The 25,594-nt window shown below is 37.5% G+C and overlaps 2 protein-coding genes across 2 annotated transcripts; one reads left to right on the top strand and one right to left on the bottom strand.

Annotated features, from left to right (window-relative positions):
• Window positions 1-123: 123 nt before the first annotated feature.
• On the top strand, window positions 124-11,905 carry LOC580289 (zinc finger protein-like 1 homolog). Its single transcript, XM_030999105.1, has 6 exons — window positions 124-329; window positions 2,316-2,427; window positions 3,170-3,363; window positions 5,612-5,891; window positions 6,641-6,755; window positions 8,531-11,905. The coding sequence occupies exons 1-6, from the start codon at window positions 228-230 to the stop codon at window positions 8,724-8,726; spliced, it is 999 nt and encodes a 332-aa protein (XP_030854965.1). The 5' UTR covers window positions 124-227; the 3' UTR covers window positions 8,727-11,905.
• Window positions 11,906-17,502: 5,597 nt separating this feature from the next.
• Window positions 17,503-23,340, bottom strand: LOC100888606. Its single transcript, XM_003723548.3, has 3 exons — window positions 22,975-23,340; window positions 20,649-21,735; window positions 17,503-18,206 (listed from the first exon to the last, which is right to left on the bottom strand). The coding sequence occupies exons 2-3, from the start codon at window positions 21,354-21,356 to the stop codon at window positions 18,003-18,005; spliced, it is 912 nt and encodes a 303-aa protein (XP_003723596.1). The 5' UTR covers window positions 21,357-21,735; window positions 22,975-23,340; the 3' UTR covers window positions 17,503-18,002.
• Between the last annotated feature and the right edge of the window lie 2,254 nt (window positions 23,341-25,594).

Below are 25,594 nucleotides of genomic sequence, written 5' to 3'. Positions count from 1 at the left end.
GGTAAGATCATTTGTTTTGAAAAGTAAACAAAACACGTGTAGGTGATATTTAGCTAGCAGCATGCAATGAGCAATATCAAAAGTGATCGAGCTTGTGAGCTATGATTAATCAGGTCAAAGGTCATTTACGTGGCAAGCTTGACGTTCGTTGTATTTTCTCGTAGATCTACGGAAATACGTTCTGAAATCAGTATTCGCTTCGATTTTGCCATATTTCAGACATCAAGATGGGTCTTTGCAAGTGTCCCAAAAGGAAAGTCACCAATCTTTTCTGTTTTGAACACCGAGTCAACGTTTGTGAACACTGTATGGTCGCAAATCATTCGAAGGTAATTTTTTTTCCCCTGTCGCTATACCTATTTTCAGTATACCAGCGCAGGGTAGCGAATCCCGCCGAAGCTCTGGCGGAGCTAGCAGGCTGAGATTCGTCTCCGCTTGGGCTGTGACGTGGAGGTGAAATATTTGTGACTGTAACTAATGAGATTTTGTCTTTGTTTTTGTGCTGTAGACTTTTTGGTAGATCTAAAGTTCTACTTTTAAGTGCTGCATTATGAATCCAATATTGATGCTGGAGTTTTGATGAATATTTTGTCGGCACAAAAGAGAAAGTTATTGATTAATCTCTGTCCTTCCGACTTGAGTTGACCAACCATGTTATTGTTAGTGACTCGTCTTGTCTCTATCTCCTGATCAAGTACTACTGGCCATCTCCCCTAAGTTATCTGGCATAATATTGGCGACAATATTTATTTCAGTGACAGCTTAACAGTCGCTGTTTGTCACCTTGCCTTTGTCTTGGAAAAATCCTAAGGTATAAAAAAACTATAATTAGACTAGACTGTCGGATGTTGAATGAGTGTGAAAGTTGTGATCTTATAATAATGACTGATTATTGTATTACCTCAATTACCTTTGATGATGGTAAGTCTAAATACTTGTAGAAGGCCATTCAACAGATCTGTTCTTGATCATATAAACTCATCAAAGGATTCGAAGCAATCCTCACACAGGGTCAAAATTTAGTTCAAACAGTTGGATTCAAACTAATAGTCACGTCTGTTTCCAGTGGTCATTGAGTTTGGACTTAGAGGTGTAGAGGTGTCGTGGTCGAGTGGATAAGTCACCGGACTGTGGATCACAAGGTCCGCGGTTCAAGTCCCGCCGCGGCACTAATGTCCTTTGGCAAGAAATTGATCTACATTTGCCACTCTCCACCCAGGTGTTAAAATGGGTACCCGATAGGATGCGAAAGCTAATGTGGTTTGATTAGCAAGTGGCGCTTGTAAAATGGCGACTGGCTGGAATGCTCCCCAGGGAGTGGAGAATGTGCATACCTTGTGTGCGGGTAAGCCTGAATCCGATGACCGGGGTAATAATATGTTCCGCGCCTAGAAACGTAGTATTAGGCGCATTATAAATGTGAGCTATTATTATTATTATTATTAAAAGCATTGGCTGACGATGCCTCAACAATATCGATAGAAAAGTCATTCCAAGTATTGACTACCCTTTAACTAAAAGAATGTAACCTTTTGCTGGTGCAGCATCTCCTCTTTTAGAACTTAAACTTGTGTCCTCGAGTGACTTAATCGTTAAGAACAAATGCAGCTGGATCAAAGACTTCCAAATCATTCAGCAACTTAAATACCAGAATCATATCTGCCAATTCACACCTGTACTCTAGGGATTGAACTCCAAGTCCTTCAGAGTATGGCAATGATCTCACTTCAGAAGTTCAGACAACAACTTGGTAGCTCTTCTATGAATAGACTCATGCTTACTGATATTTCATATCCCAAATGTTTTTGTTGCATCTACATTGTGTCTTTGGTGTGTGCTTGAGAAAATTGTCTAGTCTGATTTGTTGCTCTTTTTCAAGAGAAATAACTTTGCCCTTTTTTACTGTCAATTGTCATGTGGAGAAAAAAACAAATTTCAAATGAGTGTGATGTGATTTAGATTTTTGCACCAATTAACATTTTTTGCACTTGAATGTGCAAAAGAAAATAGAAAATAATTGTTTTTTAAAGGAGGGAGAGAAGAAACAAAAATCCAGTAGATCTAGATAGGCCTCAGACTCTGAGTTGGAAAAAAAAAAGAGAAAAAAAAAACTGTCATAACTTGAGCATTGGACCAGGCCAGTCCATAGTTTTCAAAGTTAAAATGAGAAGAAAAAGTGTTGTTGGGTAAATTGAAAAATTAAAAGGTTAAAGCATATACCTTTAAAAAAAGGAGGGATCTTCTCCATATCTAATTAAATTGAGATATTTTATTAGCATTTATTAATTTTCATTTTGTTTCTTGCCTACTTGTAGTGTATTGTGAAGTCCTATCTGCAATGGCTGCAAGACAGTGATTACAACACAAAGTGTTCATTGTGCAAGAATGAACTGGCAGAAGGAGATGTGGTCAGATTGTTGTGTTATGGTAAGTGCAACCTTCTGCTTTCAACTGGTAATGATTGTATGGTATACGGGTAAGATTCATGTAGTGAAATGAAAGTGTGCTAAATTTCATTCATTGTATCAAAATCTTTCATCTCGGTACAGGTGAGCAAGCGTATGGATGGGGAATAAAGGGCAGCCCATTCTTCATGAAAATTTAGTGCTTCAGGTGATGAAATCATTTGCATGATAACCTCCACTGCTACAGATCTACAAACATGAGTTGGAGTACTTTCAAACTTGTCAAGTCCAAGCTATTTGTCCCCCCTATGTTACCAGCCGAATCTCAGATTCCAGTACATATCATCAATTTATTGAAATTAATATTATAAATATTAGTTTTGGGCCCTATAAGTGCTTAGATCAGAGCAAACGGGAAGTGAAATGATCAAGTTAATTTCGAATCACTTTGTGAAGTATTGGACACCAAATACCAGAAACCAAATGCTTTGGCCTTTCCCATAGCCAGTATACATGTAGATGCACGAATACATTCATTAATCTTTTGACTCTGGTCAAATGACATATCATCTGCTACAAAGCTCTTTTGAAAGATATATCAGGAATATGTATTCCCCATGTGCATTTTAGTCTTTTATTGCTAATGTTTTTTTTCTTCTTCTTAATGCCTTTCTGAGATATGCAACTTTGACTTACTACACTAATGTCAGATATTAAAATGAAACATTCCCACTCACATTCTTTCTTCCTGTGTCTCCCTACAGATGTCTTTCACTGGGAGTGCGTGGATGCTTACGCCAGGAACTTCCCACCCAACACTGCACCGGCGGGCTACACATGCCCGTCCTGTAACACCAGCATCTTCCCCAGCTCCAACATGATCTCTCCTGTAGCAGAGACTCTGAGGAAGTACCTAGCATCGGTCAACTGGGCTAGAGCAGGCTTGGGGCTCTCATTAGTAAGTCCAAAACCTTTCTAATACTGGGCCCTTTTTCACAAAGCTTGTTATCAAAGACAAGTTACTATAACTGTTATAAGTTACTGAAATTTGTGACATCTGATTGGCTGAGAGCAAATTTGTCATAAAAATTAGGCATATGTTATTGATAAAAAGTTTTATGAAACAGGGCCCTGGTGTGCATTATAGGCCCGAGTCATGTCGGGATTTTCATAAACCGGGTCCCGACGGCCTTGTACCGATCGGGACCCGGTGTCCCGAAATCAGCTCGCAGGATTTGCCACTTGCCTCTATAAAAAGCGCATATCATCAGTATGTCCCTTAAAAGTGACCTTTTTTTATCAATTAAATAAATCAACACATGCATACCTCTGCTCAGATCGGTATATTCTTCCATTTGACATTATTTTTTATCCATGATTGGCGATGTTTAGTGCCATTTTCGTGCCTCTAAAAGTAAAAAAAACTGGGGCAGAAATAGAAAGACAGCATTCGAGCCGCCATTTTGATTTATGCAGGTTGAATAAATCTGCTCAAAAAATATGAATGTTAGAATAATAAAACGGCTTTCTAAAAATTTCTTCTGTACAATATACCGATCATATAATATTTTAAAGACAAAATAAATATTTATCTCTTATTTTAAACATCGCATGCTTTGTTTAAAAGCTGAAAATTACTTGGTAATCAAGAGTTTCGATACGGATAGCTGTTGCAAGGCAAGTTCAGGCTAGTATCGGAAAAATGCGCAGTGCTCCTCGTAATTAGCTGTAATGCGTGCCAGAACGAACCCAAACAAAGACGTGATCGTAACGAAAAAAAAAAATCATTAAAAACTACGAGAGCACAATTGGAAAGACAACTACTGCTCAAAATTACCATAATCAGATAGATAACTTGGACAATGAATTCAATAATCGCCCAAGAAATGCCTCAGAAATTGTGATAATCGAGGAGTAACTGGGTACATTTTTATCGCAAGGGGCTTGCTGCAAATACTGGAATCCTTTGTTACACTGCTTTTTACCGTAGAGGGCGTTATTTGCCTCGTATAGCCTCGTGTTCAATTTAAACACGTGTAATTCGGATATTGCAGCAGGCCCTTCCGATAATGATTGCACCTATAGTAACTCCTTAAATATCACTATTTATGTGGCTTTCCTTGGACAACTATTGTTTTCTTCCTCCAAGTTATGTATCTGCTTACGATAATTTTGAGTAGTTGTCTTTCCAATTGTGCTCTCGTAGTTTTTAATGATTTTTTTTCTCGTTACGATCACGTCTTTGTTTGGGTTCGTTCTGGCATGCATTACAGCTAACAAGAAGCACTGCGCATTTTTCCGAGACTAGTCTGAACTTGCCTTGCAACAGCTATCCGTATCGAAACTTCTTGTGATTACCAAGTAATTTTCAGCTTTTAAAAGAAGCATGCGGTGTTCAAAATCAAAGAAAAAATATCTATTTTGTCTTTTAAAAATTATTCGATCGGTATGTTGTAAAGAAGTACTTTTTAGAAAGCCGTTTTATTATTCAAACATTAATGTTTCTTTCAACCTGATTTATTAATCCTGCCGAGAGACCCGGCCAGTACAGTAGCTAGCTAGCAGCTGGCAACAACAACCCCATGGGGCGAACTGCCTTGCAACCCATATATTTATATCAGCAGTTCGGATTGATTCAGGATGAGCTAGAATATGATTGGTAACAATTAAATACTTAAGTTTTAAGGTGGATTGATTTTAGTGGTGTGCAAAACTGCAATTTCTTACATATTTCGTTATTTTTTTCGGAGCGTCGGTTCTCAAAAAACGAAACCGGGACCCGACGGCAACGGTCGGGTCCCGGTGTGATCGACCGTACCGACTCAAGCCTAGTGCATTATATGTGGTTTGGTAATGTAATTTGTGTGAAGGCATTAATATTTAATTGTCTTTTGCCATGCCTTAACCAGAAAGTTTAACTGTTTAGATAGTTTTCAAATGTTTAACATGTTTAAACTTTTTTGGTGTGTAAATGTTATCAAAAAATTCAGTGTTGTACTCAGTTTGATTTTCATGTACATGCAAAAATGGAGACACTCAAAGCAATGTTTTTGTTTTGGGGGCAAGCCCATGCTTGTATTGCAATATTAAAGTAACTTTTTTATGTTACTAGAGGACAGTGAGAACCACTGAAAAGAACTTGATATCCATCATCGTATTATTATTTCATATGAAGGATTAATCACTTTCATTGATGACCATTTCAGATTGAAGAACCCAGGAAAGACATCCAAGCCCCTACACAATACTCAGCACCATCAACTCAGTCATTTGACTCCATGCCTACAACCTCGCCAACTGCAATAGCCGTGGTCTCTCCCCAGCAAGCTACACCTACTCCAGTCACAAGAGGGAGCTATGGTCAGACGACAAGGCCGCAGCCTAGGCAACCAGCAGCTTTAGGGGTTGGAACGACCGGGGCAGCGGCTGCGGAAAACGCAGGACCACACACAAGATCAGACAAGCAGTTTGCAAGTGGAGGAGCTGGTATGTCACTTTATTCTATGTTTTCCTTGTAAGGCTTTGTAAGATTGCCATTTAATCCATTTTGATTTATTATTCATTTGCCATAATTGGTTTACACAGTGGACATACTTCTGGCCACTCCTTCTTTTCTTTCATGATGATTACAAGAGGCCTGTCTTGTTCTGGTTTCTGATGCTTCAACCAGTGTGGTTTGAAGCTTTTGTGCCAACAATTGGATCATTTTGATCATAATGACGATAAAGAATTGTCTTTCTGTTATTTAGTGATGTAATTAAATAGTATGGTAAATTTTCATTTTCCTACGAAGAGTTTTTTTCCCTCCAGAACAGTTCCATTTTCTCTCTCTGAATGATTAGGAAAGGTGTAGCAAGAGTGTATCAGACCTTGGGGTGGTTCACAAAGACTAAGACCAACTTTAAGTTGGACTTAACTATGGCAGGCCGTTCATGCTACTGGCTGCTCTCAAAATTATGATCTTAAGATAATATTTTTTCTTTCAATAATGAATTATCAACGAATGTAAATTCTGTAGATTTGTGACCACAATTTTTATGTCCCTTGAGAGACCAGTGCCAGTAAATGGTGAGAGCAAATAGTGGCGTAAATGGCCTGCCATAGTTAAGTCCAACTTAAAGTCGATCTTAGTCTTGTGAAGAAAAATGTTGTCATTTTTAGTTAGAGATTTTGTTGTTGGTTTATCATGGTTTAAAACATGCTTTGATTTGTTTCATCCACTCTCCACCTGACAGACCACAGAGTGTATGATGCAAGGAAAGATGAGATGATCGTGGACATCGTTCAAGATCATGACAAAGACAAGTACAAGAGAAGGAGTGCACTTCATTGGTTTGCCAGATGGTTCAAGTAAGTCTTATGGTGCTCCACCAGGAGAAGTAGTAATAGTATCGGTTGCAGCAGGAGTAGTAGTAGTACTAGTAGCTAGCAATAGCACTAGCAGTAGCAGTATCGGTTGCAGCAGTAGTAGTAATGGTACTAGTAGAAGTACAGAGATGCCAACCCTCCCGATTTTATCGGGAGGCTCCCGATAATTCACCCCAACTCCCGACCTTACGATCACCATCCTTATCCTCCCGATTTATTAAAAAAAAAAAAAAAAAAAAAAATGATTTTTTTTTTTTTTTTTTTTTTTTTTTTTTTTTTTTTTATTATGATTTTTTTTGGAGGGCGCTTATCAGTATATATATCTGTGAATTGAATGAGAAATATCATCTGCTAACTTAAGCATGTAATAATTCCACTATGTTAAAAGACAAATTAAGAGTAGCGAAAGATTGTTTCAGCATATGGATCGCCGTAACCAATGCGTGGATATTGCCACAGAATCCAAATGGCGGAAAATCAGCAAAATAAGACCAGGAAATGGTCTCGGAAGTATAAGACCGAATACAGTATCAAGTACCTGTGTAATCGGAAGTCTGAAAGTAATTCATCATGCATTTTGTACAATTTTTATGTTATTTAAAAAAAAAGGGGGAATTATTTAACTAAATACACATGTAAAATGCTCCAAAATAAGGCTCAGATTGCACCAGAGAGCATCTAGAACCCCAGAGCTTCCAGGGCCCTAAGGCGGGCCCTGGACCCCGGCCGCATGTGTCGGGCGCTACGCGCTCGAGATGTGCGCTACGCGCACATTAATTGGTGTCGATTACAAATCCTCCCTATTTCTGATTTCCAAAAGTTGGCATCTCTGGAAGTAGCAGTAGAAGTATCAGTTGCAGTAGTAGTAGTAGTAATAGTAGTAGTAGTAGTAGTAGAAGCAGTAGCAGTAGTAGTAGTAGTAATAGTAGTAGTAGTAGTAGTAGCAGTATCAGTAGTAGTAGTAGTAGCACTAGTCGTAGCTAGCAATAGCACTAGCAGTAGCTAGCAATAGCAGTAGTAGTAGCTAGCAATAGCAATAGCACAAGCAGTAGCTAGCAATAGCAGTAGAAGTAGAATGTATTGAATAACTTGTTTAGCACAAGGCTTATCTGCCTCAAGGTCCATTCCCGTGGATGGGGTTGCATTTGGGATTGAGGTGTGGTTTAGGGTAAAGGTGTGGTATCATGTTCGGTCCAGGATAGAATTTAAAAATTTGGTTAGTGTAGGCTGAACGATGTCACTGGAGCATTTGTCCTACAGCAAGTCCTATACCGCCTCTATTATCTATCATTGTGTTAATGGTTTATCTGTGCAATCATCAGATTTTGTACCCATCTGGAATACCTATTGGTCTCTGTATATAAACAAGAATAGTAACACATTCGGTTCAGTTGTAAAACATGTTGTATCAAGTCCTGATTCAATGCAAATCTTGAGAGTCTGTAATTGCAGTGCAGGTTTGATATTATGAAGATTCAAAATTACAGTTTTATTTGGCTAATAAACATGACATATATGGATTCTTGAATATCTCAAAATTCATGGGAGATTGTTTCCATATCCAACTTATCTTGGAAAGAGATATGAACAAATAATAAGAAGTAAAAAGACTAAGTTTTAACAACTTCTCTTTTCACCTATCCTCATTTATTAGTTATATTTTCCAGTCAATTTCTGTTTTAGGTAGTTTTCAATGAACATGGTGAGTAATTATATACAATGATAAGTTTGATTGTGTATTGGTTTCTCCTTTGCAGATCAAGAACAAGTAGCAGGAAACCAGTCGACTCTAACTCCCAGATCAAGAGGATAGCTGTGCTGCTCTTCATCTGTCTCCTTGCCTTCTTCACATTCATCATCATCATGACCTCTGTGGGCAGGGCATCGGCGAACTCTGACCCTCTGCTTGATCCCCTCAACAACCCCAACATCAGGATCGGGAGAAGGATTTAAGAAGGAGATCGGACAAATACTAAAGAACAATGAGAGAAAAAGACTCTAGGGAGGTCACATTGAAGGATCAACCTGAATTCTGTGGAAGCTGTTTCTGTTGGGGCTGTGACCAATGTGTAAATTGTGTTTATTTTATTTTTGATATATATAACAGTTATATCCTAGCTTTGAGCTTCAGCACCAACATGATTACGAGCTAGTGGGCCAGTGCAGTCGTGTACAGATTTAAATGTGTGAAATGAGAGGCCTATGACATTTATGTATCATGATTTAGTCCGTTGTGATGAAGACGTCATGCATTTGCTTTGGCTGATGAGCAAAGTCAAAATGTAGAGATGCAATGACGACAGAGTAAGGCAAATTGGCCATCCATTCCAGGAGTCCAGGGCAGCAAGTCAAGGAAAGGATGGACATTGAGAATTGACAGAGACACTCGTACTCATCAGCTGATAGTAGCTTATGGCTTAGTTGTCATATTAGTATTTGTCTGTAGCTTTATGACCAGTAAAAACAGTGGAATATTTGCATTTTGTATGTATGAAACATCTCATTTCAGCGCAAATGTTACTCGGTGTAAATATATCTTTATGCTTGTAAAGTGTGCATGGAATAATGCCTGCATGCTGTACCTTATATGAAGAGTTGCTCACTGCATACCAGTAGGTTTGTTCAATGAAAATACGACTAGAAGTGCAATGACCTGGTAGTAGAGAGCAGTGTTCTCGTAACGTGGAGGCTCTGTATTTGATACCAAGTCGATCCACCACTGCCTGTTGGTGTGGCATTTATCCTCAATTACCAAGTCCCTCTGATAGGGCTCAAAGCCATGTTCCATTGATACCTTATCAACAAACATATACTTTCTTTCTGCGCAGTTGTGTCTTGATTAATTGATCATCTGTTAATGGTCAATTAATCAAAGCATTAATTCCTTAATGACACAGTGAAGTCAGAGAACATTGTCAAATACATCTGTATTTACATTAAGATGTAGATCGTCATTTGTTTTTCATATGAATGATCAGTCAACCGAAAAGGATACATGCTGTATGCAGCACCAATATCATTATTGAACTTGGTAAAAAGAATAAAGATGTTTTTTTTTAAAGACATGTCAATAAATCATATACGTTTATCAAACATATTTATTATAAGTTTTACATTCATCAATTTTTGTCAGTGGTTGACTATTTGTGTTTACGTGTCTGTTTGGTTGATGAAATAAATATTTGTATGAACTATCAAGATTCCTATCATATGATTCTATTGAAAAGGCATAAAGTATTGGGGGTGATTTGATATTTTGAGTATTTTGATATTTGTTGTCACATAATTGTAGCTTTCTTATAAGAAAGAAATTCTTTAAGAGGATGGCAAAGATTGATATCCAAGTATCTTTAGTGTTCTCTTCGTTTGCTTAATTTAAAATTTATATGTGTTTATTGTTACATTAAACAATATGAAGTGATTGCATTTATTTTGCAATCCCCCCCCCCCCCCCCCCATCCCGGCCAAATGGCAGGCTTAATACTATTGCAATAGTCTGGATTTGTATAGCACCAATACATTTACAATGTTTCTACCGGTAAGCGCTTTACGGATAAATGTATCTTATTACGTCGGTCATCGGATTCAGGCTTGCCTGCACAAAATGTATGCACCTTCTTCACTCTTTGGGGAGCATTCCAGCCAGGCCCCTTTTTTCAGACCCTAACAAACAACAATGACCTCTGCATCCTGCCGGGTACTTGTTAAACCCCTGGGTGGAGAGGAGCAATATGGATGAAATACCTTGCTCAAGGACATAAGTGCTGTGCTGGGGGGTTGAACCCACGACCTTTACATCTCCTGTCAAGTGTTTAAACCACCCTTCTAGGACACCTCTTTTAGTTTACTGGCTAGAATGTGGTTTAGAAAGCGTTTTTATTTGTAGTACGTTTATGTTAGTTATGGATTTCTAAAATTACATGGAGAAAGGTCATTGACTCATTCAAGAGATTCCAAATATCTTATATTACCAAATCCTTTTTGAATACAGGTAGGTTAGTTTAAGGTTTTTATCATCTGTACATTGTCGATGGGATTAGAGATGGGGTTTATATTAAATAGAAACTATGAAATAATACATGCTTTAAAAGTACTGGTGAGAATCATTTCATTATTTATTATTTGAGAAAGAATTATTCTTATCGTATATCTAGATTTGCAGAGTCTAATTCTTTTGCAATTCTTCCTCCACCCCTCCCCCCAAAACATGTAAAACGATAAAATAAAATGAGATCCTGTCAATTTTATTATATGTTACTTTCAGCCGCTACCTTCAAAATATTTCATGTTCCATTTAGTGATCTTTGATAATCATAGCATAATGTTAAATCTTTAATTTCTATACTTGCCAGTTATCGTTTGCATAAACATGCTGTGTTGTCATGATACTATTTTGGTTCATTTTGACTCAGTAGTGGCCAATTCTAAAAAATGTAGAGATGATAATTTATAAATCCAAGTGTTCATAGACAGATATTGTAGTTGTTCAGGATTTATTTGTTTGGTTATTCAGACGATGGTAAAGGTTATACATTGATTTACAGTACTGGAACAAGTTAACCCTGTTGTAAGAAATAAGGGAGCACATATGGGACAAGGTATTTTAATCATAATACACCAGAAATATCCACATAGAATTTTATACCAAATTTCATTTATGTGTGATTCTTAATAACGGGTATGAATTTTGTGAGCTTCAATAAGACATATACATTTCATCACTTCCATTAGTCAAGGAAATGCAATGCATGGTCACACTTTTTTGTTTGTACATTCCTATAAAGCGGGAACTGTTCGTAAGAAGGATAACATTATTCCATTATTTATATAAGGCTCATTTACAGTGGTCCAATAATCGCAATTGTATCATGGCCGTTGCTTGGTGTCTACACCTTTTGTTCTGTCTACTTCATCTGCAACATCGAGAAATTGTAAAATCTTGATATTTGGACCATAGAGTGAATGGGCATAATGTGTGAAGCTGTACAAAGTGAAAAAATAGCCTGCTGTGCAATTGCATGACTTGTTATATTGAACCCTGAACGTGTACGAAGTTATATAATGTGAAATTTTCTAAAAGAAAATATTGATACTTGTTTTCAAATATTTGAATAAAGACGCTTAAATATGAATTTAAAATGTGAAATTTGGCATTTGTTTTTTCTTTTTATTTGGTGTGATAATAATGATACGTGTACTAGAATATATTCATACTTACATTTGAAATAAAGGCAGAGAATATTAATGTACAAAGAAAGTATTTCAAATGAATGAAAGACAATTTATGAATAAATAATATGCAAATCTCCTAAGACAGGTCGTTACTTATGATTCTGTATTGTTTTATTTATCTGTTTTTCTTTTGAAAGTTCAATACCAACTACTTTAGGAACTTCAAGAATGGTATCTTCGGTAAACTGCTCTGTCTTTGTTTTTGCTTTCTTCCTTTTTTGATAGTAGTACAATATTCGTCGTCAAAGGGGAGGTCATATCTACCAAAAATGATGAATTTATGAGCGACATTCACGTCGTTTTCCAACAATTTGTTTGTCCATCATTCGTTAAAACTCTTGTAAGCTTGCTTGCGGTACGTGATGAAACTGATCTCGATGGCTACTCGCGTGATTGTCAGCAAAAATGTTGCAACTGGAGGAAAGGGGGGAAAAACAAGCAAAGATCTTCTACTTTTTATATTTTTTTTAAGAGACGATTTTTCTTTCAATTTTGATTTTATAGGTTTTACTAATCCATGAGGAGTGGAGAAATGCCATGAAACTTCTGAAACCAATGTTCATGCCTAATTCGACCTTATTTCCTGTAATTGCCTGTGAGAGAAGCTATGTTTTCTACATCTATCCAGCTATTCAGCCATCTCTACACTTGCTCATCCTTATATCTTTATATCTATCTTTGTTCATCTGCCCATATTATATATCCATCCGTCCATTTGTTTACCTATTTACATATCTACAGTATATGCCTATTTATTTATCAATCTATTTATGATAATATATCTACCCGTCTGTCTATCAATGTCTTTCTATCATCTGTCAATCTATCTATCTATCTTTCTATCTATCTTTCTATCTATCTAGCCATCAGTTCTGTCTATCAATATCTTTCTATTTATCTATCAATCCATATATCTTTCTAGATGTATTAATGATATTTATATCATCTACATGTATCTATGTAGCCATCAGTCTGTTATCAATATATTTATATCATTTATCTAACTATCTATCTATCGATCAATCCATCTATCTATCTATCTATCTATCTAGCCATCGGTTCTGTCTATCAATATCTATCTATCTAATCTGTCTACCAATGAACATGCCTTACCAACTGCAATCCACTCCAGTTTAGCATCACTCATTCTCTTTCCTGCCTTCGTGTTATAGACGAACCCTAGCAACGCCGTGTAGTAGCTCAAAACATGAATCATCTGATAGAGAAAGATAGAGGAAAAAATGGGTTCTTGTTACCAACATAACAATAAACGATTGACATTTAAATTATCAGCATTTTAATATTTTCTTTTTACTTACTAAAATTCTTTATTTTATTTACTTTGATTTATTTTTCACTTGGGGGGGGGGGAGGGGGAGTGGGTAGGTTCTTTGTCAATAAAGATCAAGTTAAAGGTACTATGTCCCATTTGCAGGCCAAACACTAAATGTGTTCCAATGGGATTTGAAAGATAATACTAATTTAGAACTCCCCTTAAAAAAAGGAGGCTTGAAAATGTCTTTAAGTGGGAAAATAACGACTACTAGTTGTCAAATCGACTTAGGAGCTATAGAGCCAATAAGTAATAGTCTTGATTTTCAGACCATTGTACCGCATGGTCGTATCAGTCAATCAGTTTAATTTTGGCCATTACAACACTTCTTGATGTAGAAAAATCCTTTACAGCTCATTTTATGTTATGTTATTACCAAAGAAGAAGAAAAAAGGCCAGTCACTCACTCAATAATGACAATAGTGTCTGACAGTGAAGTCTTGCAAGTAAACGGGTTTCCTTGCATGATTTTAATATTAGGACACTGCTAACGTTTAAATTTCACAGATAGGGCATACATGACATATTCACAATTCCTGCAAAGTTCTACAGAATTTGAGGCTGCAAAAGGGACATAGTATCTTTAAGTACTGAATAACTTGTGTGGTATAATAGTGTTCTTTGATATTTTGTAGTTCTAGAATTTACCCTCGGCGAGCTTTGTTAAAAAAGAAAGAATACGAAATGTCGGCACTTATTGCAGGGGCCCAACCGCTTCTAATTATTGTGCGTATTGGAATAGAGGATGGGGGGGGGGGCTGTTTTGAAGATGATGGTTGACTGGTTGGTATATTAAAAGAGCATCTTCTTTCGCTGCGAACGAAGAGGGGGAGACAGGAGATTTGAGAAGGGAAAGAGGGATATCAAAATATGTTAAACGAGAAATATAAAGCATCGACAAAAGAAATCTCCATTTTTCATCACCAGAGGGGCACTTCAGGTTACATTTCTTAACATACAAGAAAGGAAAATGGCCTGATCTAAAATATTCCTTGTCTAACTTTTATAAGCATTTTTGTTTTGTTTTGTTGTTGTGGTTGGGGGGGGGGGGCAATAGATGACCGCAAAATTAGTGCCTCACCAGTAAGGCCTCTGTAAATGACTGCGAAGTCAGTTCTGATCTCTCGAAGACGGTGTATTGAAGAAGGTCATAGACGATGATGATGAATAACCCAATGACGGACATCAATGATGTGTAGACATAGAGGGATTTCTTCTGAGTCAGTGCCCAAACGTTGCACCCCATTGCAAATCGTTTTTATGCCTCAAGATGATAATCTTGATTTCATGTTTATTGATCTATTGGTTTAATGGATAAATTACCGAACATTTTAAAGTTACGGGGTTCGATTTCAAACATTCCTAATTTCATGACAGAGACCGGAGTGCTTTACCCGAAACCGATGCGATTGTAAATGTTGTCAAGGCGCGCGCGCTGTCTCTTACGTCACAATAGTGATAAAAGTGGAATTACGCGTAAATAATAAATTATGCATTCATGGTCATTAAGAATTGCTTTTAATAATATCTTATGATTTGATTGTGGAATTGTCTTGCAACGTGACATGTACGGTAACGGATTGCATGACTGATATATTTCCAGTGTTGCCTTACCCTTTGCAATGTATATGAGTATACACATAATATTTATGTGGCGTTTAAAAAAAAGAAGATAGGGTGAAAGAGAGATTCGAAAAGAAAGAAGGAAAAAAGAGAAGGAGAGATAAAAAGAGAGAGAGAGGGGGGGTGGGGCATTATAACTGTCGATTACTATTATAGGATACAAGGCTAGCGTAATATATTCACTGAATACACTTTTTTTCGTACCAGCAATAATCAACTTTATAGTCAGAGCTTATAGCTAAACGCTTTCCAGTATAATTCTATTATTCCCCTTCACTCTCTACACAGAAACACTAGAAAAGTTTACTTGACATTTTTTTTTAATGTATTCGTATTTGCATCTCATAGCAAAATTTTATTAAAAATGATCAACAACAAAAACGCATGAAAATCAGGCAGCTCATTATTTTCATCAAATCTTGATTGCACCAAAATAGATTTCTAAATACTTTTGAAAATAGTCATTTTGTTATACTTTCAGTTACTAAAAATAGAAATTTAAAAGAAGAAGAATTAAAAGACACGAATTAATGGTGATGTGATATCAGTTAGTTGCGATAGATCAAAACACTTATAACATCTGATTCAGTTGAAAGTTTTAACTGAATGGGACTGCCAAATCCATTATTGTCTTACATTAAAATTATTAGTTAAGGAATAATGAATTCCTACTTTCAATGAATAAATTTAACGATTTATCCAAATTTGTGTACCATATCCCGTTATCCATTACCATTCAGCAATTCAGCAACGGGTATGAAATAATGGTACCGAACATTATCATACTCCATTGTTTTTCTACTGTCACTCCGATATGAGCGGCAGTAGAAAATTTGTGAAAATCAAAATCCCCTTTATTTTCTGTTTGTGTATCATCAAGTGCGATCGTAGCCTTGTACTGGCCTGTAAGTGTTAGCTAAACGTAATCATTATATTCAGCAGCTAAAAAAATAAAGCAAAATTTCATTGATACAGGTATACATGTGCCCTAATATTTGTAACCCCCATTTCATATCGGGACAAACTTTGTCATCACTTGGTATAGACATGCAGGAAAAGTTAAAGTTTCATCATCCTTAACCCTATTTAGCCCGGGCTATTTTGAAACTGCATAGCCCGGGGGGGGGGGGGGGCTTCTCAGGCCCCCCCCCTATGATCTCGGCCGTGAAACGCCCGATCGCCGCGAAAATTTGCATACATGTCAAGTGAAGTGTATAGAATACTATGGTAATTTCAATTTTTTTGAAAAATTCACTCATTTGCATATTTATGGTAATTTATGCAAATAAGGTCATTAAATTCACATTTTTGCCCATAAATCAGACATTATTCATATTTAAGCATTCTTTCTCACTACATATATTTGTTAGACCATTTGGAATAATAATACAACACAAAAATTTGAAAAACCAGGGTTATTCCTTATGTTATCTATTGTTTTGATAATTTCTTATGTATTTCTTTGTTTTTTTAACTTATGTATTTTATTGTTTTTGTTGTTTTATTTCATTTCCAACTATAATTCAACTATTTTGACCCCAAAATAAACACCTAAAATCTAAACAAGACCAAATAACCAATGTTTTACCTCTTTATTTAAAAAATGAGATTTCCATATGTTTTGTACACAAATCACAAAAATGAGCGATTTTCGGGCTGACATGCGAAGACAAAAGGACACGTGACTTTGTAATGGTAGGTCCGATTTTCGAAAAATTTCTTTCAAAAGTTGCGCAAGACTCGAAAGAAAAAAGTCACAAAATTTCAGTGCAAGATTTTCTTGCGTTAAAAAATTATCGCGAAAAATGTCGAGGGGGGGGGGGGGCTTCTCAAGCCCCCCCCCCCGGGCTAAATAGGGTTAACTCTAAAAACACAACAAAACAAAAGTGACTAGACGCAAAACTAAAAAAAAACAAAAAACAGTGCAGTGCAGGCGTAAATATTCATAAATGAATAATACACGCCAATAAAAACTAAAACAATAACAGTAATTCTGTCGGAAGACACAAAGTCCTATATAATACGCCTTGTCAAAATAATGGTCATCATATCGGTTAAGAATACATTATACAGGTTACATCAATCGTCATATTTTCTCCACTTGCGAGGATGAGAAAAATATGGGTCATCCAATGTAATAAAGCTTCTCTATAATACATAAAGTCATCTAAAATATACTTTTCTAGCACAGTGTTGAATAAGATGGGAACACGATTTGAAAAGTGGAAGACAAAACCGGCAAGTGTAGAATACTTAAAAGCGTGAAAACAATACAAAGCTAAAGTAAACATATACAATTCTATGAGTAGGCCACATGAACATAACAGTGTCATCCGAATAAGATGCACATTAATATTATCAATAGTTATTGGAATTCATTTTTATGACAACCTTAGTTTAACATCTAAATAATTGTTCTCATTTATTTTCTCTACGATTTTGGACATAAGCAGACAAATACAGTTATTGCAGTACTATTTTGAAATACACAAAAAAGTACTTTTTTTCACATTAGTACAGCATATAGTCAATGTGCTCTTCTCGAGGAAAGAGATATGTATGGGTCTAACTTTGATTTTCCATTATACACTTAGATTTATAGGTTATTTATTGATGCACATTCCTACGAACATTTTTTATTGTCCAATGGAAGCATCAGTAGAAATAATGAGAGACACAAAACCGCGAAGGTCCCCATTTCAATATGCCTACAGAAATGATAAGGGTGTATAGCCCGACATTTCTAAACAGAATTACAATAACCGAAGAAGACAACATTCATTTGGCATTAGAATTTTTTAGAAATTCCCACAGAAAAAAATTATAGGAATCTACAACGAATTCTAGAAATCCATTATTGGAGGGCAACTGCACCATCTGCCCCTCCCTTCTGGCTATGCCAAGACAGAGGATTACTGTGACATACGTCGGATTTTATTTATCGTCTATTCAAATCAATTATTGCTTATAATTATCATTGACATGACCATAATGTCTTCTTTTTAGATTGTCTAAAATGTTCCAGATTACCATACGGGAAACTAAATGAATCCATACGGGTTGGAGGGCGGGGCACTTGCTGTGTATTTGTAGTTCCGTTTCTTGGGTTTGTCCGTGTAGTCGGCTTTCTTCTTGGCATGAGGATCGGCGAAGACATGGGGTGTAGGCATTGGGGAGAGGTACTGCAGGTTTCGACCAATCAGGATCATCCCCTCTCGGAAAACACGACCCGTCTTCCTGCTAGCCTGTAAAGAGAGTAAAAGAATGAAAAATAAGGACAAATTAAATTAATTGAGTACGAATTAAGATTGTGTTTTATCTCATGATTCATACGTGAGTTTGAACCCTTCCTTACTTGTCACTATATCTTTCATTCTTTGCTTTCACCTCAACTTGGTTTTTATTTGAGTCTAGTCCTGAGCGCGAGTGATCAGTTCTTTGAGGGGTAACTGGGACAATGGGGGGGGGGGGGAGGGGAGGAATCGTGCTTGGAAAATAAAATACAAATTGCAAGGCTACTGACTAGGAAGAGGTGCAAGAGTTTAACAAAGCTTCTTTTCTTTTTCTTCTTCTCCCTTTCCTATTGACCTTTTTCTCGCTAGTTCTTTCCTTTAATTTTTACCACTCGATCTATGGGCATGTGCTCTCATGCCACTTGTGCATATATACCATCTCATATTCATGTAGCATGTCTCCTACTAAAATAGAAACCTTTTAACATTTTCATTAACATTCTGTATGATGGTAATGACTGCGTGTGTAGTTCCCTGAGGAGCATGGGGAGGGGGGGGGGGGGCGGTGCCTCCAAATAATCGAATGCCTAACAACAACAAAACAGACCCAAAAAAAATAGAAGTGCACCATGAAATTAAAGCATGCCTGCCCGATGTCTGATGTTCTAGTTCAATCTTTATGGGGGGATATGTCCCAAGTCACCTCCTTGGCTACGCTGCCGGGTAGGAAGTAAATATACATATACTTTTATTCAATCTGTCCATCGATATTAGCAAACCAAAACTATATAGAGTTTCACCACATCATCCCTTTTCCTTGGAATTCCTATAGGCTTATTCAACAATGGCTTTTAATATTTACGATATTATGTAAATACATCATAATAGTTATCTTTCACATGATCATGATAGTTTCTTCCCCTTCTTAAATGTTTAACCAAAGTTCATACCCTACGTGTTACCATGCACACCCGGTTATGAGCAAACACATACTATTTGTATACGTCTTGGGTCCCACTACGTGCATGATTGTGATTATTACGAAGGTCATTTTCTTTTCATAACAATGCAGATATGATTCTATATAATCAAATCGATATTCACAATCACAAGAGAAAACATAGTGTTCCAAAAGGCGTCAGTTGTGAACACTCACACACTGTGGAATCGTACAGAGAACATGATAAAGAACTAGTCTGTTCTGAGTTCATAAGAGCATTATTTTGGCGCATTTGGGCTACTTAGTGCTCTGATATAGCCGTTTTAGGTCTAAGATTATAGGTAAATCTATCCCCCAAAAAGATTGTGAAAGTATGCACACTTAATTTCAAGTTATTAGTTTTAAGTGTACCCAATATCCAATCTGTTTGTATGTTGTTGTTTTTTTGTTGTTCTTTGGGCGGTGATTGTTTTGCTTTAAGTCAACAAATTCGTTCGACAGGGTTGCTTTCGACGATTGGTAAGATTGACAGTAGCTGGCTGACATAATCAATATAAAATCCATGTATCTATATTATCTGAATAATTATCAATTAAATAGTTTATAATAGGTAACGTGCAATAACGTTAACTACTAAAGGTGAAACAACCAGAACGAATTTTGAATATCTATGAAAAGCTCTATATTATTTGGATAAAAAAAATCAGTAGTATTTCCCGAACCTCAATTTAAAACAGGACATCAAAATAATTGGAAGCCAACTTTGGCTTTTCATTTGTGACGTTGGGAAAGGACAGGGGATTTGTACTGTCTTCCGATTCATACTTCGTGTACTTTTACAGCGGATTTTGGTCAATTGGACAAACAAGTATTACTCTACATTTGCCTGATTGCCTAGTGGTAGTCTGAATTCAATGCAGATCAATTTCAATGAAGGGAGAACAGGCTCTTATTCAATTCCTGTTCTACCTTCCTGTTCTACCAACAAACAAATACAAGTTCACGAAAAATAGATAATAATAAAAAAATAGTTTGGGGATATTTAAGGAATATTGAGGAAATTAATCCTAGATTTACACTTTTATCGTATTTTAGAGGAAAATGTATGTTAATTTCAGCAAAGGAGCAGTTATTTACTGGAACCCTGTTTCTTTCTCTTTACAACGTCCCTAGAAGAAACGAAAAGAAAAGAAATCATTACAATTTATTTTTTTAATTGAATAGAATCCAGGCGTCTTCAGATGTTAATAATCAGAGGGTAGGGATGGAATGATGGCATCCCTGAGTGCCAATACCCTATGCAAGATGTTTTTTTTTTTCATTGGACATTAAACAAAATAGGTATGGGTATTCGCCAGGTTCAACCTATGTTGGATACTCAATAGAAAATCACACAGCTTGAAGAACAGCCATCAAGAGAGACACGGCTATCAAACTCTGCAATTATCAATATCGTTTGCATGGTTGGGGTGTTGCCACGCCTTTCATAATTAATTTCATGCAGTGATTCTTACCTTAGCTACCCTCTTTTTAGCTGACTTCTTTTTCTTATCCGGTGTCGACGATGACTGCGGCTGATTATTGATTACATCATCATCATCCTCCTCGTCTATCGTCATCGACATGTTCTCCTTGTCGTCATCATCGTGCGTCTCGAAGCGGACGTATCTATTCGAGTTCGTCTTTTTAGTTTGTTTCACATTGCATGATGCTGCTACAACATGGTCGTCATTCGCTACCAGTTCGGTTTGGTGTGAATCAGCTATATTGTCCGTTGATTCCGAAAACTTGGAATACTCCGTTTGTTTCCGCCGCTTTTTCAAACTAAACGAGTTTTTGAGAAACTTTATTGGGGAGCTGAAAAGTCTTTTCTTTTCGTCGGCTGTTTTGCGTTTCTCATCCGTCACCTCCCCACCATCAGCGTGGTCGTGCCCGTCATGCGACGCAGAGGCACTGACAATGTCATCCTCCTCGTGGTCATGATGATGCTCGAGCACGTTTGCTGTCTGCATGTCGACGTCGTTTTCTTTCTCCTGCTCATCAATCTCGAGTTCGGTCTTAAAGTTCTCGGGTCGGTTATCGTGGAGGAACTCTTGCGACTGAGACAAGCGTTTTCGCTTGCGGACCATCCTAAAGAGCAAGATTCTCTTCTTTTTCTTTTCTTTCTTCAAAGTATCTTCTGTCTCGTCCGCTCGCTTCTTTACCTTCGCCTTTGTACCCATGGTTGATAACAATCGTCTCGTCGCTGTTTTAGTTAAGGAGTAGATTATAGCTCTCTCAGTCGGGATAACGGGTCCTGCTTACAATTTCATGTATCCAAATTAAGGCTGTACCTAGAGTTTAAAGTCCACGTGTAGTGTATAGCTAAATCTTACGAGTATAGCTTATCTTAGGAGTTCACGGAGTTTGATATCAACAGCGATCTCGCCCTACATTTATCGCGTCCCTTGATAACAATGGTAAATATTGAGTATTGCTCATGCCCCAGTGGCATTAGAAAGGTGCTAATTTGAGCAGGCTGTCGTCATAGTTTTTTTAATATGACGATCCAGATGTTCCAAATCGCTCAAAGTCGTCACAACCTCGAAAATGTTGGCAAATCTGTGATTAAAGAAACAGAAACAAAGATATAAAATGAGTTTAAGTGACGTAAAAAAAAGGAAGAGAGCAGTTTAAACTACACGCGTTATTTATGGGTGAGATTAGTAAGGAGGAGCAAAGGTGTCGACAATCTGGATAACTCCAAGGGTGATATAATCTTACTTGCGTAATTAGTCCCAAGTATTTGTTTTGGTGTTTTTTGTTTGTTTATACGAGTGAACCTCAACTCCTGCATACGCGGTGATTGCATAATTATCATAATTTCAAAAAGGATATAGAAGAACTTTAAATAAAGAATAATTGTATGCGTTTGATAATGAGTGTGAAGGTTGGAAATTGAGGGGCGTCGCTATTAAAATGTTAAAGACCGGGAAGTAAAGATAAGGGACAAAATGTGGTGATAAGTCTGCCCATGAATTGGTCTGCCGAGAGAAAAGCAAATTTGAACTGACGACCCGGTTAAAAGCCATAAAACCTTCAGCCAATTTGCTGGCGATCGATGTGGTCAAGCCAAGACAATCAGAAGCCTCGAAACATGCGAGGTTTACCGCAGATGTCCAAGTAATTGCTAATTGTTTTTGCCATTGCACTGAATGTATGTGAACGATTTTATCATGACGAAATACTCCCTTGGAAGTGGAGATGGTGCACATAATTAACAAACTATTTCAAATCAAGTAACATAGATTACACAACTATACAGGTTTTCTTTTAATGAAGCGAATTTAAGTATTCAGTGATTTCCTGTGTAAACGTAACTATATTGCTTGGCCATATATTTCTTCTTTAGATGACGAAACATAATAGGAACATATTAGCATACAGGGTGGTTTAATGAATTGTGTTGTGGAATTGAAAGCAACTTAGGGCAACTTAGACTTAAAAGGGTTATTGATTGATACAAAGTTACCTTTCCTGATACACTAGTCACTGTAGAATCTGAATCAAACGGGTCGAAATCTAATCATTATATCCTTCGCTATCAAGCTTATATGCCCCTTGTATACTTACACATTACAATAATCTAATGTACCTTATAAATAAAGGTCTATATCATAAGCCAGTGAAACATACCGTATATCAAATCTCTCATATGGAACGTATGGAAATGGAACATATACTTCATAATATTGTGTACATATACTATGTCATATAGTGTACATTGTGTATTACCACAATATTTGTTTACATTCTGTATGCGACACAAAACTTACTAACTGAGTATATATAATAACTTACCAGATATATGGCTGGGTTTACCGTTGTAGATTTCTCAATACACAAAACTTTTCCCATACAGGAGCACACATCCGTCGTTGTAGATATTATAACTGGTATTTTATCTGCGATAAGTTTTCGCAAAAGTATGAAGCCCTATAACTTTAGCGACGGATGTGGTACCCATGCACTATATTGCCATTCTATATGTGTAGAAATGCACGCAACAAATCGAATGCTTATTATATCACACAGCCTCAGAAGCACCGGTATACAATAGCACGGTGGCTCGCCTTCCAACAAAAAGATCCCGAATCATTGAATCAATAAAAATGGTTCACAGGTGAGCGATTTTTGCCCTCTGTCTTTCGATGGAGCGTCGCGTTTGGCTGCTGCTCAAGTGCCAATAGTCCAAATGGCAACCAGACGGCCCAAGTGCTTATAGGTCTCATGGGCTTACGTATTTTTACATGTGGGGGGGGGGGGGGGGGGGGGGGCTGACACCTCTTGTTTTGGTGCTCGAATATCAACGAGCGAAAACATGACACAATATTATTGTCATTTATCATTAAAATAAACTACATATTAAGATACAGATTTGAGCACCTCGCTGAGCGAGTATTGGTATACCTTCAAAATTATCGGGGTGGGGGGCTCTTCTAACTGCCCCCCTGCCTAATACAAATTATCATGCGAATCCTTGCACTTGTTTGCTTAATTTCAAGGGCTCTCTCCCAGATGTTGTTTTGCTTCTACTTCTCCTTATTCTTCTTTTCCCCCTTCTTTTTCTTCTTCTTTGAAACTCATAAGTCGTTGAATAGATTCATTCTGTAAGATAGGAAGAGGGTGGAGATGGGGGGGGGGGGGTGATAAACCTTTTCTGAAGGTTTGATTGTGATACGAATGGAAGGTGATAAATGAATGCTTTTGGTCATACTCAGTCTCCCATCGATGGATACATGCATCTATGTTACCAACAAAAGTAGCCTTACATAACAATGCCTTTCAATGAACAAGTTATTATTTTAGGGAAAGTCCCTTTTTGTTGCTGTGAATGTAATTCCATCGTCAATGTCACACAATAATATTATTGCCAATGGAACCAAGATCCGGTGTCACTACTCTGATGAATGAAAGTCCTTCTTGTGGTGTGAAATTTAAGATGTTATTATAAAGAAAGAGAATTGCTCTGACCAGGCGCGTACGCAGGATTTTTTCAAGGGGGTGGGGGGTTAACATTTATAAATCGGGCCGAAAATTTCGCAACGACTCAGCCAGCCGCTGAATAAGCGGGGGGGGGGGGGGGGGGGGGGGGGGGGGGGGGGTAAGAAGAGGACACTTTTTTTTTTTTTTGTCTCAAAAAAATCGCAATGACTCAGCCGACCGCTGAATAAGCTGGGGGGGGGGGGGGGGGGGTGTAAGAGGACACTTTTTTGGGGGGTCTCGAAATTTGAAAATTTCACATTTTGCTCCGTTGGGGGGGGGGGGGGGGTAAGGTCAGCTTTTTTAGGTCTGTCATGGGAAATTTTTTTTTTTTTAATAAATAAAAACAAAATAAATAAAAAAAACAAAAATCCAAAGGGGGGGGGGGGTTAGGGGGTTATGGGGGGTTTACACACTGAAAATACCAAAGGGGGGGTTTACCCCCCCCCCCCCCCCCCTGTGTACGCGCCTGGCTCTGACTTCACTTTTTGTCATGCCGTGAATTTCTTGACATAAACTTCTAGGTTACAATATGCGCTTAAATTTCTAAAAAGTGTAGGGTGAAGTTTGGGGGAAGTCCCTTGTGTTTCAAGGGACGCTTCTTGCCTACACAGGGAAGATCCGGAACAACTTTATGAAATTCATGCTTTGACATGTTGTTCATTATTATGTTTAAGAAATATTCTTTATTTTTCGAACAGAAACTCACACTAGAACTAATTCAATAATAAATAATAATAAATATGAATAAAAACGTTACTTATAAAGCGCTTACCACCGAAGTCTCTAAGCGCTATAAAATAATACAATATCTTGTTACAGTATACTACAGTATAAAATAATTGTCGGTTTCAATGAGCACATGTTAATTGACTGCGCAATAATTGATAATCAATAATTATTGAACAACATTTTATAATACATTACTCCTCTTATCTCACAAATCCAATATGGAATCATTGGTGGTGGTGGTGGTGGTGGTGGTGTGGTGGTGGTGGTGGTGGTGGTGGTGGTGTGGTGGTGTGGTGGTGGTGGTGTGGTGGTGGTGGTGGTGGTGGTGGTGGTGGTGTGGTGGTGGTGGTGGTGTGGTGTGGTGGTGGTGGTGGTGGTGGTGGTTGGAGGGGGGAAGGTAGAGGAGGCAACACACAGAACGGAATGAGCATGCCTGCTATCAAGATACCACGCCCAAATAATGCCTCGCCCAGGTCGTAGTCTAAACTAACAGATAATACTGAGCTCTACGATGTGTGGGGGTAGAGATCAGTGATAGACACCTGCCTACGGTAGTCTAGTTCTGGACCCTATATGATTTTTGTTATTCGCCGACTATATTCGTGCGATCTCCCCACTAACTGCTCTAGAATATTAAGTTAGTGGGGAAATCGCAGCCAACAAGGATCACGCCATCAATCGGCTTAACGTTTATAGTCGGCGAATA

This window comes from Strongylocentrotus purpuratus, unplaced genomic scaffold (genome assembly GCF_000002235.5).
Source record: "Strongylocentrotus purpuratus isolate Spur 01 unplaced genomic scaffold, Spur_5.0 spur5_scaffold_5, whole genome shotgun sequence".
Classification (NCBI taxonomy): Eukaryota; Metazoa; Echinodermata; class Echinoidea; order Camarodonta; family Strongylocentrotidae; genus Strongylocentrotus; species Strongylocentrotus purpuratus.
The sequence above is the reverse complement of the archived record's forward strand: the minus strand, read 5'-3'. Positions and strand labels throughout refer to the sequence as shown.